This window comes from Megalops cyprinoides, chromosome 25 (genome assembly GCF_013368585.1).
Source record: "Megalops cyprinoides isolate fMegCyp1 chromosome 25, fMegCyp1.pri, whole genome shotgun sequence".
Classification (NCBI taxonomy): domain Eukaryota; kingdom Metazoa; phylum Chordata; class Actinopteri; order Elopiformes; family Megalopidae; genus Megalops; species Megalops cyprinoides.
The window spans coordinates 12283916-12299302 of NC_050607.1; the positions used below are offsets into that span (position 1 = coordinate 12283916).

At 41.8% G+C, this 15387-nt stretch overlaps 1 protein-coding gene across 4 annotated transcripts in view; it reads right to left on the reverse strand.

The window, feature by feature from the left end:
- lmo3 (LIM domain only 3) overlaps window positions 1–10805 on the reverse strand; it is a 52167-nt gene extending 41362 nt beyond the window's left edge. Inside the window, exon 1 of one of the 4 annotated variants that reach the window (XM_036520348.1) lies at window positions 9980–10805. Coding sequence is in view for 2 of the 4 variants with exons in the window: in XM_036520346.1 (XP_036376239.1) it covers window positions 3639–3663 (25 nt within the window). In the remaining 2 variants the exon portion in view is untranslated. Of the gene's footprint in view, window positions 1–3638; window positions 3957–4855; window positions 5264–9979 lie in introns of those variants that run through there. The other 3 variants (XM_036520347.1, XM_036520349.1, XM_036520346.1) reach the window with 3 other exon arrangements.
- Window positions 10806–15387: the final 4582 nt, after the last annotated feature.

Below are 15387 nucleotides of genomic sequence, written 5' to 3' on the forward strand. Positions count from 1 at the left end.
AACAACAGTTGATTTTGTTTGTGTGTGTTGTTTGGGACCATCATTGTGTAGAGGTCCATTATTTCAATAACAATTCCAGATTATTTTATGCATATTGTTTAATGCAAATATGGTACATCATATCAGCACATTGAATGTGTTACATATAAAGAGTAGAGCCCTCACCTTGTTTCCTCCCTCAACTGTAGCACCCGTAACAGGGCAACATCCACCATCCAGACTAATCCTTTGAAGTGCCTTTACAGTCAGGCGTATAATTTCCCTTTTCCCATGTAAATTACGTAACAGGTGCAGACGGAAAAGTGACCATATGTTTTCCACATATTATTCACTTTAAAGCATATAAAAAAGTAACGTTTAACTAAACATCCTTAAAACCTGGGAGTCAGCAAGACTACTGGAATAAGGATTAACTCTTTATTTTTTAAACTGGCGGTGCGAATGTTTCTACCGATTTAAGCAAAACCACATCTACATTCACCAAAGGGCAAATTGGTATGTTGGACATTCCCACACACCGCACAGGAGGCTGATCTTAATGAGTACCCATGTCAGACAACTCCGGCCTGTGTTTTCAGAACTTAAGTGTGCTTATGTAGGTAATGGTTCATAACTGTGTTTTAATCCTTTATTCTGTGCACCGAACCGTAATAAAAGGACGGTCTCGCGGCGCCCAGACCTTCACATTAATGAATAATCTCCAGGCTAACGACACGCACGGAAAGAGAGCGGTACATAATTACAAACACAGCCGTTCCCTCCAAAATGTTATGTGACTGAGAATTTGCCGTGCTCTGCACCACACGAGCTTCACACACACACACACACACACACACACACACACACACACACTGGCCTCAGAACAGATGAGATGCACTGCGTGTGTCATCTTGGAAACTGATCTTGTAATATCATGAGCTTGGAAAATAAGGGAGGAAGGACATGGTGCTGATAAGTAAAATTAAGAAGCTGTCATTAATGTTTCTGATCTTAACTTCGCACTCGCCTATAGACCACCGGACTTAGTACCTGATGTTCATGAAGCCAACATCATCTGTCAGGATTAAATTATCTTTTTCAGTGTATTCATATAGCTAATTACAAAATCACATCTGAAGGCAGCACAAGCACAAAGGCCCGTTTCAGTAATAATAATTGAATAATGTAAGGTATGTAACATCTGTACAAAGTGTTCCGCAGTAATATGTTGCTTGCTGCTAAGCTGTATATGCATTTGATGTTATGTTCCTGTACAGAAATGAAGAGTGCTGCTTGGAATAGAAACATTAAGCGGTTTGCGTCAGACCTTTTCTGCCGTAGCTACATTGTAAATTTTGTTACTTCCTTGTCCACACAATTTGCTTGATGCATTGCAACAAATGCAAAGGGTACCATGATGCTGTTCTTTCTGATTTGTTTGTACCTTTATCAATTCCTTGTTCACGTCAAAGATGTAGTGATGCTGCAGCGTTTCCCTTTTTACATTAACCTCACTGATCACCATGCTGAGGCTGAGCAGGGTCTGAGTGTAGTGGGCAGTACAGTGGATGATGGTGTCAGCCAAGGACTAGAAACCTGAGCTGTTGCTTCTAACCTGAAGTTTCAGGATGTGCCTAAGTCTGAAAATGCACTGTTCACATTAACTACAGTTTTTTTAAAAAAAAAACAAAAAAAACAATACTATGCTTGCGACTATTTTAGTAATGCTTATATGAACATATGTTAGGGCACAGAAAGATATTGTGTGTTATGAAAACACAAAAAGCAAAGAAAAGCAACTGCTTGGCTCACTCAAGTATGAAATAGTGCTTAACGGGATAAATGGTAGATGGAAATGCGTTTTAGCAAACACAAAAGGCCTAGCTGCCTCATTGTTGGAACGGATCTGAAAAAAGTGGCTGTGTTCGTTCTGTCTTATTTGACTATTCTGGATAAATCTCCCCACCCCCCACACCAATCTGATTTACCGGATTATTATGCCTGTCTTTATTTTTCGCCCAACTCTCTGCGTCGCTCGCGTACAACTGCATCTTTAAATCAAGACACTCTGTATGGAGACAGTTCTTTTGTGGGCTTGGTAAAGAGCAAGTTTAAAGAACACATCGGCAGTGAAATACGTCAGAAAAACTGAGAGGAATCGTAAAGATTTCTACACCCTCTACATCACTGAGTTGAAAAGGTGGTGACTTGTGCATGACATTTATACCATGTTTTATATAATAATACGTAGACCTCTAAAATAAGGCAGAATGGTTTCCCTCTCGCGTACTTCGTCCACGAGTTCGTTTGAACATGACACCCTAATGCTGTATTTTATGGAGTTTCAGGGAAATCTTACGTCATACCAATGCCTTTCAAAAAAGGAAAACAGCAAGGGCACACATCAAATGGGTTTAAGGGTCGTTGTGTTTGCGGTAATGAGCAGACCCCATTTTATTTCATTTCATTTAAGCTGGTGAGCTAGTAATTGGCTGGATCGGATTGTAAGAGGCGCGCACGGTTGATCGCGTCCATTATGCATCCTTGTTCTGTACCACTCATCCGCAGCGTCTCAGCTCCGCTGGTTAACACAACAAAGTAACCGCAACTCATTAACAAACGAAAGAGTTTCAACTCTCCTCAGTGCGGAGCCAGGTTTGGACCCGTTACCATACGATTCACACAAGTACACCTTTAAAAATTAAAGGTTCTGTTCGTAGTATTTAATACAGTATCGCTGTGTGCAAAATTACGCAATGTGCACCTAGGACTTAAGCGACCTGCAGAGAAAGAAATTCTGGCCACCTCGGTTTATCGATTTGGGCATGAAAACCGAGGCGGTTTTTTTTTTCTCCATGACAAGCAGAAATATAGCTGGATTGGGCCTAAAAACCTATTTTCTTTGCTCGCTTGCCCGTAGCATCCCCGCGGCTTCAGTACAAACTCCTTTGGTTATTCTCCAACGCCATCCTCCTTCAACTTACACAAATCTGCCAGCCGCGTGTCCCAAATCACACAAATGACACTCTATGCCTTCTTAAGCAGTGGGAAATCAATACATGACCAAGTGACGTGAAGACGCCACACGGAGCAAAGAGCCAATTTTATTCCCTCTTTCTCCATCTCAGCTGTAGTACACGGAGATGCTGACATTTTCCCACTCTTATCAGTTTAATTACAGTTGCCATGGCAGCAAAGTGCTACTGCTTGGCAAAGGCCAATAAGAGATTTGCAACCGCGAACCCAATTTTCGATTCAGCTTGGCGTACAACTAAACAAAACAAGGGAAGGGGGGAAAAAAATCACTTTTCGAGTTAATGTGCTCAGTCTTTGGTGCAAATGTTCTCTTTATCTCGTTTCAGCGGGAACATGTTTCAGCTATCATTTTAACCGGCGAGAATAACTGGCATAGACTGTAGGTCTTGAAAGCAGTGGGAAAAAACGTCAAATGACGGTATTTTAGATGGACATGACAAATAGCTAACTCCCAAACATACGGTTTACCCCTAACGTATAAAATCGAATATGATTCGAGTACCGTCTGAAAAAATGTATATACGCTCTACAGCCACGCTGGAAAAAGCCTACATACCGCAGAGCGAAGTAAAGCTGAACATTTTTAGCAGCATATAAAGGAAAGGACATACAATATATCTTACCGAAACTTTTCTCCCTTTTCTGCATTTGTTGATTCTCTTCCGTTCCCGAACCACCATACAACTAAGGCAACCAAAAGCAAGATCTCCGCTTCTTTAGGTCAAGTGAGCAGCTGTATGCACGCACACCGAGGGTGGCTCGCTATTGTTCGAAGTAACAATCCAACCTCGCCACAAAAAAAACAAGATGAAAAGGGGGAAAAATGCGAATCGCCAGAACAGAGAGGCTAGAGCAAAAGCTCGCTATCGCTCAGCGCCACACGTAAACCACGTTTGTCACAACAGCGCTCGAAAATAGACAGATCGAACAGCAGCCGCCGCTTGGCGAGTGGCGGTGAGCAAATGACAGCGGATGACAAAGGCACATGCTTGCCCCTTCGCAACGCCGTAATCTCATAATCCTCCAATACCCCATTCGAGCGCATGTTCGAGGCAGTTTCAGTGTTCTTACTGTAATGAGTTAGATTTAAAAAAAAAACTATGTAATATGTCCGTCATCCACCAACCGAATTCAAATTTAGACATTTAACAGCTGAATATATTTTAGTTAAACCACATTATCGTTCCAAGTCTGGGTGAGTGTCACGGGTAAGGTAGGTAAATTGCTATATATTTATAGCAATGCTCTTTTAATTAGGATAGATTACATCGCGGTTTATGTTGCATGACCGTGCTAAGTGAATATTGTTCTGTTTTACATGGTACGCGCAAAATGCAAGACTTAAAATATATGTGGGTATTCTTTTTTTGCGATAAACTTTATCCGAACTGTCTAACAGGAAAAGGAATATATACGCTGAGAATCAAATGTCATTCTTAAAGTGCCTCCCAAATTCCCCGACACTCAGCTAAACGATTGCCTGTAGTGTTTTTAGTACGGTTGTACCGCAGGTGATCAAATGCACGAGATAATATTGCTGATCCATCCATCTGAGGCACTGTCTCGTGCGAGGCATCAGAATTTACGAAAACAGTTTGTTGAAATGACAACAGTGAGATAAAGCGATGTCGGAATGTTCTTATCTGATTTCATTTTCACACCATTAACCTAAAGCATTCGTACTGACATTACATAAATCCCAACAGTAAATTAGAGAAAATCTCCAAATACGGCTTATTATGGAATTAATATGATGTCAGGCTTCCGTGAGTACTGTAGAATAGCAAAGAGAATTTAATATCCTAACACAATAAAAGGGCAAAATCCACACTTTACTCACCTTCTCAGCCAAGTTACGCAAAGGACTCACTTCAAAACACGCACCGGAGTGCAGCTTCCAACTATATCCCCTCAGAGCTAAAGTTCATAAAACAGGCATTGCCCAAGACGGATCTGAGAGATCTTTAACTTAAAAATAATGAGGTCCGCATGGATCCGCGAGCAGGTTGTTGTGCAACCACGCTACAGGTGTTCGCTTTACATCCGCCGCTGAGCTGTCGCGTGGTATTCTGAGGGGCTCAGAACAACTTACCCATCAGTGACTGAGAGATGTTGAACAGTGAACCCTAGCTTTATTATCTACAAGCCCAATCCCTCACCGGTGAGACATAACACGGCAAAGAAAAGGTCAGTCAGTTATTACTGTGAGATAGAGCAACGCGAGCACGCGCGCGAGCGAGCGCGCTCTTTACTCACACGTACGCACGCATGCACGCACGCACACATACACCACACACACACACACCCACACGGTGCCGAATGCACTAAGCCAATGATGTACAGTTTCTCTGTAACACCGCAGTGAGACGGCACTGTTAGTATTTACTGTGTGTACTCAGATAATCCCCGGTACTGTTACTCTGCAGCCAGCAGCTATTGACGGCTCATCGTCGATATATTAAGAAAATGTACTTTTGAAGATGCCAGGGTAGGAGTGCAGAAGTGTACGGGAAGGGGACTTACTTTGTTAGTAAAGTACATGAGCGAGGGATGCATCCCGGAGTTTACAGAAACCGCTACCTGCATTTACATGAATCTAAGAAGTTGGATATAAGAGTTCCGTTCGTAAGTGAAATTTCAAAACACCAGGTTTAATTTTCTCTCTATTAACAAGTATACTTGTAGCTTACTTAGAGTTTCACACTCTAGTGCATGTCAACCTATCTCAACATATTGTAGAAGGACTTTAGGGCTGATTTTTCGTGCTAATTTGTAATGCAATGCACAATCTACTGTTAATGAAATCTCTCTGACCCGTCCATTCGGTCCTAATTACGTTAAAATGTTGTGGGGTTAAAGAAGCCACCATTCTTTAGGAACCCCGTGTTGGTTACCACTTGTTAAGCGAGGTTTCAGCTCTCTCGCTATGCGGTACCAGGTAACGGTGCAAATGAAATAAACATTTTCTGAAATATTATTTTTCATGTCTCACTCATGGTGATTCCTTCCCACGTTAACATTAAACAAATAATGTAGGTTTTATTTTTAGGTTTGATGGTTTTTTTGTCACTGCTAGAAGACATGTAAGGGGAAAACCTAACAGAAATTCATCGGATAACAGTTGAATATCCTCGTTCATATTTGAGGAGTAAAAGCGAAGTTTACCATTGTAGGTCAGACTCATATGAATTGGGTATCTACTGCCTCAATCATTTCAGTTAAAAAACATCACGCTTCCTTAAAATCGCTAATGCCAGCCTCGTTTGGATTGGACCTGATGACTACTGGATAATCATGTATCCTGCGTGAAAAAGAATGATTTTCTTTTTTTGTAAGTTGCGTATGTTATAATAAGTAACATTTGAATTAGTAATTAAAGCAGCACCCAGATGCACTAAATTACATTTTTATCTGTGCCATACAAAAAACTGCCTTACATTTGCCTGACGTTTTGACATTTACACATTTACAATGTAATAGAGAGTATCATCCATAATTTCACTGTTGGTTTATATGCGCAAACACACTTTGTGATGAAGCACAGATGTGGTCGTCTAGATAGTCGTTGTTTACGTAGTCTGCTTTTGATAGACACATTTGAGAATGGCTGTCATGAAAAGGGGGTGTGGTCAGTATGTTCCATGAAAGGGTACTTGGAGTTGTGCAGACATGAGAGATTACAGCAGTGGAGAATTAAGGAACTGAGAGAAGAGAGGGTTTGTCCGAAAAATAGTTTGCGCGCAATAATGCAATAGGTCAACAACTCTTGTCACGTAAATGAACCATGGATTATATACTGTATGATTTCAAACATTATACACGCTTTGTCAGAATGAAATCTGCATTCCTCATAATTTCATTTGCCAAAATATAATTTCCTCAGGTGCGCGGAGATTGTGTGAAGACGCTTTTGGAACGTGTAGTATTTTACCTGCGAATATGTTGGCAAAACATAATGATGCTACACAAAGATTAAACAAAATATTCAACACATACGTGCGCAGTGTAACAGCTGTCATATTACAGGTAATTTTAAAATATGTAGGCTACATTTGCATGTGTTTTGTTATAAAGGTGAATAGTTAGGGCTTCAAAATATTGACTCCAGTTTTAGTCTTTCATTTACTGCCAAAGTTTTGCTGTAAATGCAATGCCCTTTCTTCTCTGATTGGAGCTTCAAAACAGAAAATTAGATTACAGGATTATAGGATATTTTTATGTTTTCTGTCTGTTTGTAAAAAAAAAAAAAAAAACCCAGCATATCAAAGCTTCATTTATTGGCCAATATTCTGCCTGTAGCATACAGAGTATTGTTCTGTCACACCATGCTGTAAGGATGTTACCATAAAGTCATACATTCTTTAAACTTTAAAAACAGGAAATACAGATGTAGTGTGAGAGACGAGGCACACTTTGAAGCCCACCGGTCTGCAGATTGCACTAACTTTCACCGTACCTGTATTTGTGAGCACCGAGGTGTTCCACATCGGTGTCACTTCTTGGAGAGCACATTTTGTAAGACAAACAAACGTGTTGAAAGCTCTTTTATAGTAGATTGAGGATCGTTGTGATGGCTTAATTGTGTCGCACCGTGCAATGTCTGCACCTGTGCAACTGTGGCAGAACCTTACCTGCATACAAAACAAACAAAAACGAACTGAAAAAGACGGCTCGCTGCATGTTGTTATTTATTACTTGGACACATTTACAACATTCAAACGCATCACAGTATTGTAAGTACTGTTCTTCGGTGACTGTATCTGATACTCAGTGTTTTAAGCAGTGCACCTTCACCACACACCTGCAATCTTTTGCACAGCATGTCTTACGTTAAATGCAAAATTGTTTCCGTGCAGTATTTTTTTCTCAAGATAAGGTAAGAAAGAACCTGTTTCTAAGGTGCACCTCTTGTATTACTATTTGTCCTGTTCCTTAATGTTAAGTTAAGCAGTATATTTCCCTCGTGTTCATTTATAAGTGCTTTTTTTTTTTTTTTGGAGGCTATTTGGTGTCCATGTTGTTGTCCATACTAACCGTGACCCCCCTAAAGCCACCACGCTTATGTTCTCCTGGGAACCTCATGGCTGTAACCCTGCTACGCTACCTACGGTGTGAAAGACATCTTCACACCCAGTGCCCCACCTCTCAGCCAATAGCATCAGAGGGTTTGGAACGGGGGGAAAGAGAGAGAGTGTCTCTGTATGTGGTGAGGGAAAGAAAGAAAGAAATAAAATAAAAACAAATGCTACAGTTTATGGTAACAGTTTAATTAATTATGTTCAAGGAGATGAGTTTTTTCTCCCATCTCCGTCCTCTCTCTCTCTCTCTCTCTCTCTCTCTCTCTCTCTCTCTCTCATTTTCTCTTTCTCTGTCTTCCTACCCACACTACCATCCGCTACCCCTCAGTGGAAGCAGTCGCTTGATAATTTGCCACCGTTGATGAGCGCAACTATGCAAATCTTTGTTTAAATAATTCCTGTAATTAAATGACGGAATTATTCCTCAGCCTATGGTGACATCAGTTTGCTCTAATTAGAGCTCTGTTTGGACTCTCTGATGCCCCAGTGCCAATCCAAATGACTCTCTCGACTGGGTCAGCACCCTTCTTTAGACACTCGCCGCCCGCCCACCCCCTTCCACCCACCCTCAACCCCTCCCAAACTCACACCCCCTCCACACACACACACACACCACTGCAGTGACAGTTGCCCAAGTGTTCTGTGTGAGTCTTGTGCTCCCCTCCTGAAGTCTATTTTCTTCTCACTTTGGTGAGAGTGTGAGTGCAGGAGGGGTGGGTGCATGTGCACTTGTGCTCTTTTTATAGACATAAAAGAAAAAAAAAAACAGAGGAAATGGCTAAATTAGATGCCACGCCACATTTGAAAGGAGAGAGCCTGAACAGAGTCAATAGTTAACATGCAGCTCCACGCCATTCATTTTCAGCCTAAAATGTAACGATAATTAGATGGGTCATAAAATGCACCTCTTTCCATTATGAGTGATGAAATGCATTAGAGCTGACAGGGTATTACCTGCCAGTAATTAGGTTTTGTCATGAATTAAATTATTTCAAAGCGGGCTATCTTCCCAATCATGCAATTTGCGAGGGAGATGCTTTAAAGCGTGCAACGGAGAAAAAAGACAGGGCTGAGGCAGGGGGGAAAAAAGGGCTTGAAGACAGAGAGGAGAGAACTAACCCCTTATTTTTTTTTCCCCTTGCCCTCCTCCTCCTCCTTTCTCGTAATCACATGAATTATTCACAGAGGGAAAACATAATCATAAAGGGGGGGTGTGGGGGGTTGGAGGGGGCGGCGTGAAGATGAAGAAGCACAGCACCTAATGCGCTCGGAGGAGGTGATCTCGGCCGGCTGCCTGCTTCGGCGACAGGACGGGAGCCCCTCGCGCAAAGCGATCCGGCCAACAAGAGGTGGAATATAATCATTTTCTGCTGACACCTCAGCGAAAGGACATCATTAACACTTGGGAAACTCGGCTTGTTATTTCGTTGCCCCCTCAAATGCACCGGGCTCCAGCCCCCTCTCTCTCTCTCTCTCTCTCTCGTGTGTCTCTTTCTCTCTCTTTCTCCAATAGAGGGAGGACGGGAGAAAAAAAAAAACACCGGGGGGAGAGGAGAAAAGGAATCGGCGGCTTAATGCAGCCACCGCGGCTAAAGGTTGTCTTGAACAAGGCAGGCAGTTTCTTTTTCTGCCGCGAGTAAATTAAGAGTTTAATTACAGCGTCTCGGAGAGAAAATCTTTTCCAAAAGGATTGAAGTAAAGAGCTATTTCCTGGTCCGATTACCCTAGCCTGAGCTTCCTTTCAGCTTCTCATCAGACTTTTCATTTCATAGAAGCGCCTACTTAATCCTCCTTCCTCAACACCCCCCCCCCCCCCCTTCCAAATATAGGAAGCCCCAGCAACATCTTCCAATCCAACACCACACAAAAGAAAATAAATAACCTACCTTTTCTGAAAGGGGCCTATGCTGCTGTAGAATTGAAGTTGTTGAAGGTTCCTCTCTCCTTGCCCCCTTCTCCTCTACTTTCTCAAGAAAGTTAGAAAAGAAACACACCACCGAAAGGTTTTTCCTCTTCTAGTGGTTTTTTTTTTCTTAATTAGACTAAAACAGCATGCTTCTGTTCTCCACTCTGTTCACCCTCTTTTCCCTCCTTCACTCAGCGCTTCTTGTTATTATTTATTGTGCTAATGAGGAACGACGCGGCTGAATAAATACGAACAACAGCCAGGTTGCCTGGGGACAACATTCAAAAAAGCGGTTGGAAAAGGACGAAGAAGGGGGGCGAGAAAAAAAGGGAAGGAGAAAAAAAAAAGTTGCCGCGGGTCAAGTCGGTGGTCGACCCGCAAGCGTGGCTGCGGACCTTCCTCCCCTCTGGAGCGCTCGGCGGCAGCCGGGATGAAAAAGCACCACCTGTCTCGGCTCGCTCTCTCTCGTTCGCCCGTACACTCGCTCTTGCTCCCCCTCTTCTTCTTCTTCTCTCTCTCTGCCAGGGCTTGTCTTCCCTCTCTCGTTCCCCTAGTCAGACCTGAGCGGGCCCGCCCGTCTCCTCCAGTATTTAAGCTCCTCACTAGGTCCCTAGTTAGCAGCCTCCTCCAGCTCATCCAAGAAGCTGACAAGCACTGTTAGAGAAGGCAGTACATGTTGCTCTAATGGACCTCATTAAGCTCTACTTACAGATGTTCTCTTAACATAATTGATCTGCGGTGAGTTGAGAGGACGGCAAACTTATTCCCCAGCCCCCAATTATGGTCGGGTAATTAGATCCCCAACCTCCAATTTTTCACATTCACCCTTCTAACATTCCAAAATATCAAAGTATCTCTCTCTCACAAAGCAACCCCCCCCCCACCACCTTCGAACACCCCACCACACCCCCCCCCCCCACACCACCACCACCACCAGCACCTTCTCCACCTCCTCCCTCCTCCTGCTCCCCCCCTCCCTTCCAACGGTCTCCACTCCTCTGACAGTATTGACAGTCAGATCTGCTAACCTTTGTAGTGGAGCCAGATTTAATAGTGCATTCACTCCATTGACAGAGCTCAATCTTCCTCTCTTTTCTCTCTCTCCCTTTTTCTCTCCTGTTCCGAAACGCTTTGGGAGGGAGGGAGGGGGAGAGAGAGAAAGAGAGAGAGAGAGAGAAAGAGAGAGAGAGAGAGAGAGTGTGAGACGAAGGGAGAGAGAAAAAAAACTTACTTGTGTAGTTTGTACTTTTGATAAAAGGTGATAATGATAAGACGTGGCAGGGGAGGATCTTTTTTCATAATGTCTTTTTATCTCTATTAATTCCTCTGATGGATACTTTGAGGAACAGTGAAGGGGGAGAAGGTAACACTCTGAAACGGTGTGAAGAAACGTGGGCAGAGGGAGGAAAGTGACGGCACACACCTGGGACAGATGAAGCCAAACCGGGTCTTTTATAATGCCAATCAGAGGCGCTGTTATCATCCCTCTAATTAGAAAGCAGGCTAAAACAGAAAGCACTTGGGGAAATGGTAATGTTATGGTTTTGCACTTAAAAGAGGAGACATTTTTTTTTCCAGGGAAAGAAGCTGGGATGGGCGCTGTCAAGTCCTTTTGCTAATGGGCAATGTTCACTCTGCAAGTGAGAGTGTGCCTGTTTGTATATTCTAAACATATAAAGTGCATGCTGCAAATTGTGATTCTCCCTTGCTTTTTTTTTTTTTTTGAAAAAAAAAAAAGAGGATGACTTATTTTGAACATGACTACGCTGATGCTATTTCCGTTTACATGGCAGCACAAAGGGGCGGCTTAAAAATCTCACCATGCACCCGCTCATGTATGCCGTACGTACACGTGTGTGGCGTGTGCACGCGTGTAGTAGTGTGTGCGTGAACGCCTGCACACGTGTGCATGCATGTGTGTAGTCTGACATCTCTGTGTGTCATGCGGGTTGCGTATGTATTGCATGCAACGCCCAGCGGCGTGTTCCGGGTGATAGCTGTTTACGGTTGTTTTGTTTCCATGTTATGCCTGCTTCGGTCTGTGAGTAATGTTCTCATCCTGAAACCCGAGGTACTGCAGACAGGTCTAGAATTTCATAGCGTCACTCCAGGGGACTAGGACGGGCAACTTCTGTGTCTCACCTGCAGAAATGTCACTGTCATTGAGGGAGCAAGAGCCATGCAGGGCTGGCCTTCTCGGCTGCAACCTTTAAGCAGGGTCTTGAGACATTGCTATTTCATGACATTGTCTCAACCCCCCCCAAACCCCCCCAACTCCCCCCCCCCCCCCCCCCCATTTTTTGAATTTGGCAAAGAAGATTTGCTCACAACAACAAGCAGCTGCAGAAAGTTCGTATTCAGTCAATGTGTTACAACAGCAGCAGGTCAGTGAGCACAGCACCAGTGGGTAAATACTTATTCTCTTAGTACTGTAACCCATTAAGAAAAGTTCATTTATTTTGTGATTCTTGCCAGTATGTTGGATGGGGGTACTTTGGTTTTGGCAGACAGTGTTGTTGCAGTGCTTTGTGCTTTTTTTTCGGATTTTTTTTGTTGTATTTGTATACAGTAGTTGTCGTGAAATTGTATGAAATACATTTTTAAAGAGGTCAGATGTTTTCATGTTGTATTGAACTTTTTTAAACCAAAATGTGTTCACAGTTCTACCATGAACATGTCTTGACACCCTTAACAAGTCACCTACCTTTACATTAAATGCTATTTTATTTGGCTTGCTTACTGGCTAGCATCAAAATGGGGAACCGTCGAGACACAGTGGAGGTGTTTACCGGTTCAAAGCTGCAGTAGGACCTTCCTGTTTGAGTCATACTTGATGGGTACATTTGGTGTCTTATTGAAAGTCTTTGAACGCATTACGACTTATGTAATCAAAGTGCGATGTTGTCTTGGGGTCAGTGTTACATTGTGAATGTGTCTTACACAGGATGTTTACTGATGTTTACAGAGACGGAAGGTATGCAACTTGCAATTTATTTTCACATAATCGTGTTGTGCCTGAGAACCGCCTCATGTCTTTGAGTTGATACTGACTTGACGTCAGCTTAAAGAAGTTATTTGCACATATCTATAAATATTGTTGAAGTGTATTCTGCCTATCCGTTTCTGTTGAATGTGCATGTCTTCCTGGAAAAAAAAAATCAAACTCTACTTTCAATCACAATTGTAAAGAACAACTTAATTTACAATAAAGAGAAACTGGTTTTGTTGTACTACATTTTCCTTAGGTTATAGGTTATTTATAACAAATAGCTATATCCACAGCAGCCCTAATCTGGTCACTCATTCAACAAAGGAAGAGTTTAATTGTATCCCTATGTGCCTGTTATTCAAGGCTACATAAACCGACATCAGTTTATACCACTATACCATGTGACTGTTGAAATATGATGGAGTATTTACATAATACAAACTGGCAAATACCATTCCAATATTCAGCAGTTTAACCTTTTGTTATAGCCGGGTTTCCGACCCCAACCTGCCCAAGGTCAGTGGAGTGGTAACCTCTCTACATGTGGTGGTTACTGTAGGTTACTAAACTGTATTTACAACTAGGGATTTTTGTGATCACAACCATACCTTTTATGTATTTAAGGAAAAGGACGTAACAATGATGTGTCTATGTAGCCAGCATAGTAAGAGGCATCCACTCACTGCCTTAGCTGAATGTAATGGTATCTCGCCACCGGTAGCCAACTAACTGTTGTATTTGGGGTGTCCTTCACATTTGTCTATGAAAAATTTGAAAATCTGTATAATTGGATAAGCTTGGTGGGAAGGATATCTTCAAAATGATTTGTGTGCAGAAACACATTGGTTTCCCTTGATAACTAGTGAGTGAATTATCTGGCAAGTTAATGTTATACCAATTACTTTTGCTTTCACATTTTTTTACATGCTAACAAACCAGAGAGCCCAGTTTTTAATGTTCTGTTACCCTCGTATGCTGCTATACACTTTTTTTTAACCACTATAAGACCTGCTAGCATGCTAGTTAATGAGGGGAATTAATAGCCTACAGTGTCTTGTTGGGCTCATTTGCTATCTGGGGCAGTTGTCCCAGCATTAGCTTGGCACTGTGTGTTGTCACCATTTAAAAACATAAAGATCACCAGCTAGCCCCCTTCCTGTGTAATTGCTCTCTGTAATTATATGCCATATTTTATGGTTCACTAATCAAAACAACATTTACAATTGAGCAGCTAGCCAGCTAGCTGTCTTTCAAGGGTACTTTGGAGCCAAAGAGTGGGTCCATTTCCCTTGCTCTAAATCACTTGCAGAGCTTCACTGATTTAATCGTTATTCTGGAAATACCTGGCCAGCGTGTGGTATAAATTGCTTTTATTATTTAAAGGTGATGGTTTTCAGACGTGAGAGACAGAAGTCAGAGCTCAGGTATTGATCTTCACCTGTTGCTTGCATCTGCTTCCAACATGTCTGCAATTTTAAAAGTAATATTTTTTGTTGTAGAGCAGTTTTATGACCAGTTGTTGCATGTTATGTTATAACATGTTATTCTTAGTGGCATGCAGGATATAAAGAGTCATGAACGCACCGTATGTTAAGATTTTTATCCTACACATGATAAATATATCTATAAAGAATTTAATGTGTTACAGTTGACTTGTTGTTTATTTACTGTTTTAACACAATCTTTGTATTTCCTCTTTGGTTCTGCGTAAAGGCTAAGTACTTTGATGCCACACATCATTTGATTTGATTTCAGATCTCTGGTTTGTCTCATCTTCATCCATACCAAATGATCATTTCCCATCTTTTACTGTGTAGTAATTAGGAGTTCTCTTTCTACTCCTAATTGTTTTGCATACAATCATACAATCTGAGATGTTTAAGCAAAATTCTCTGTGTAGTGGGTTTCCTTCACTTTTATTGCCAAGTACTTGAAGTGCAGTAATTGGGAGTCATATCAGAGATGGTTTGATGCATAGCCATAAGATCTGAGACTCTTTTGAAGATTTGATGTATTGCAATTTAGAGCTTTGCTTTCATGACTGCTCACATCATGCCTAGCAATTGAGCGCTGTAATCCTGTTGTTAATTGTCTGATGTGTGATGATGTATAGGAAATTAATTTCAGTTCAGTAATCCAGTTGTGTTTTAAAAACAATATTTTTTTTGCATTTTTTAAGAACAGAAAATTCAAACATCAAACTCATCTCAAATTCAGACATCACCCCTCTCTCTTTCACAGAGAAAACTAAATTCTAAATCAGATGTGTCATCTCAATCTTCAAGCAAGTAAGTTCACCTATAAGGCCGCCATTTTGAGAAAGTAGCCACCTACCACAGCTGTTCTGACTTTTAGCTTCATCTACAGAAAAGAAAATACAGGGCGTCTGAAGTAAAAAT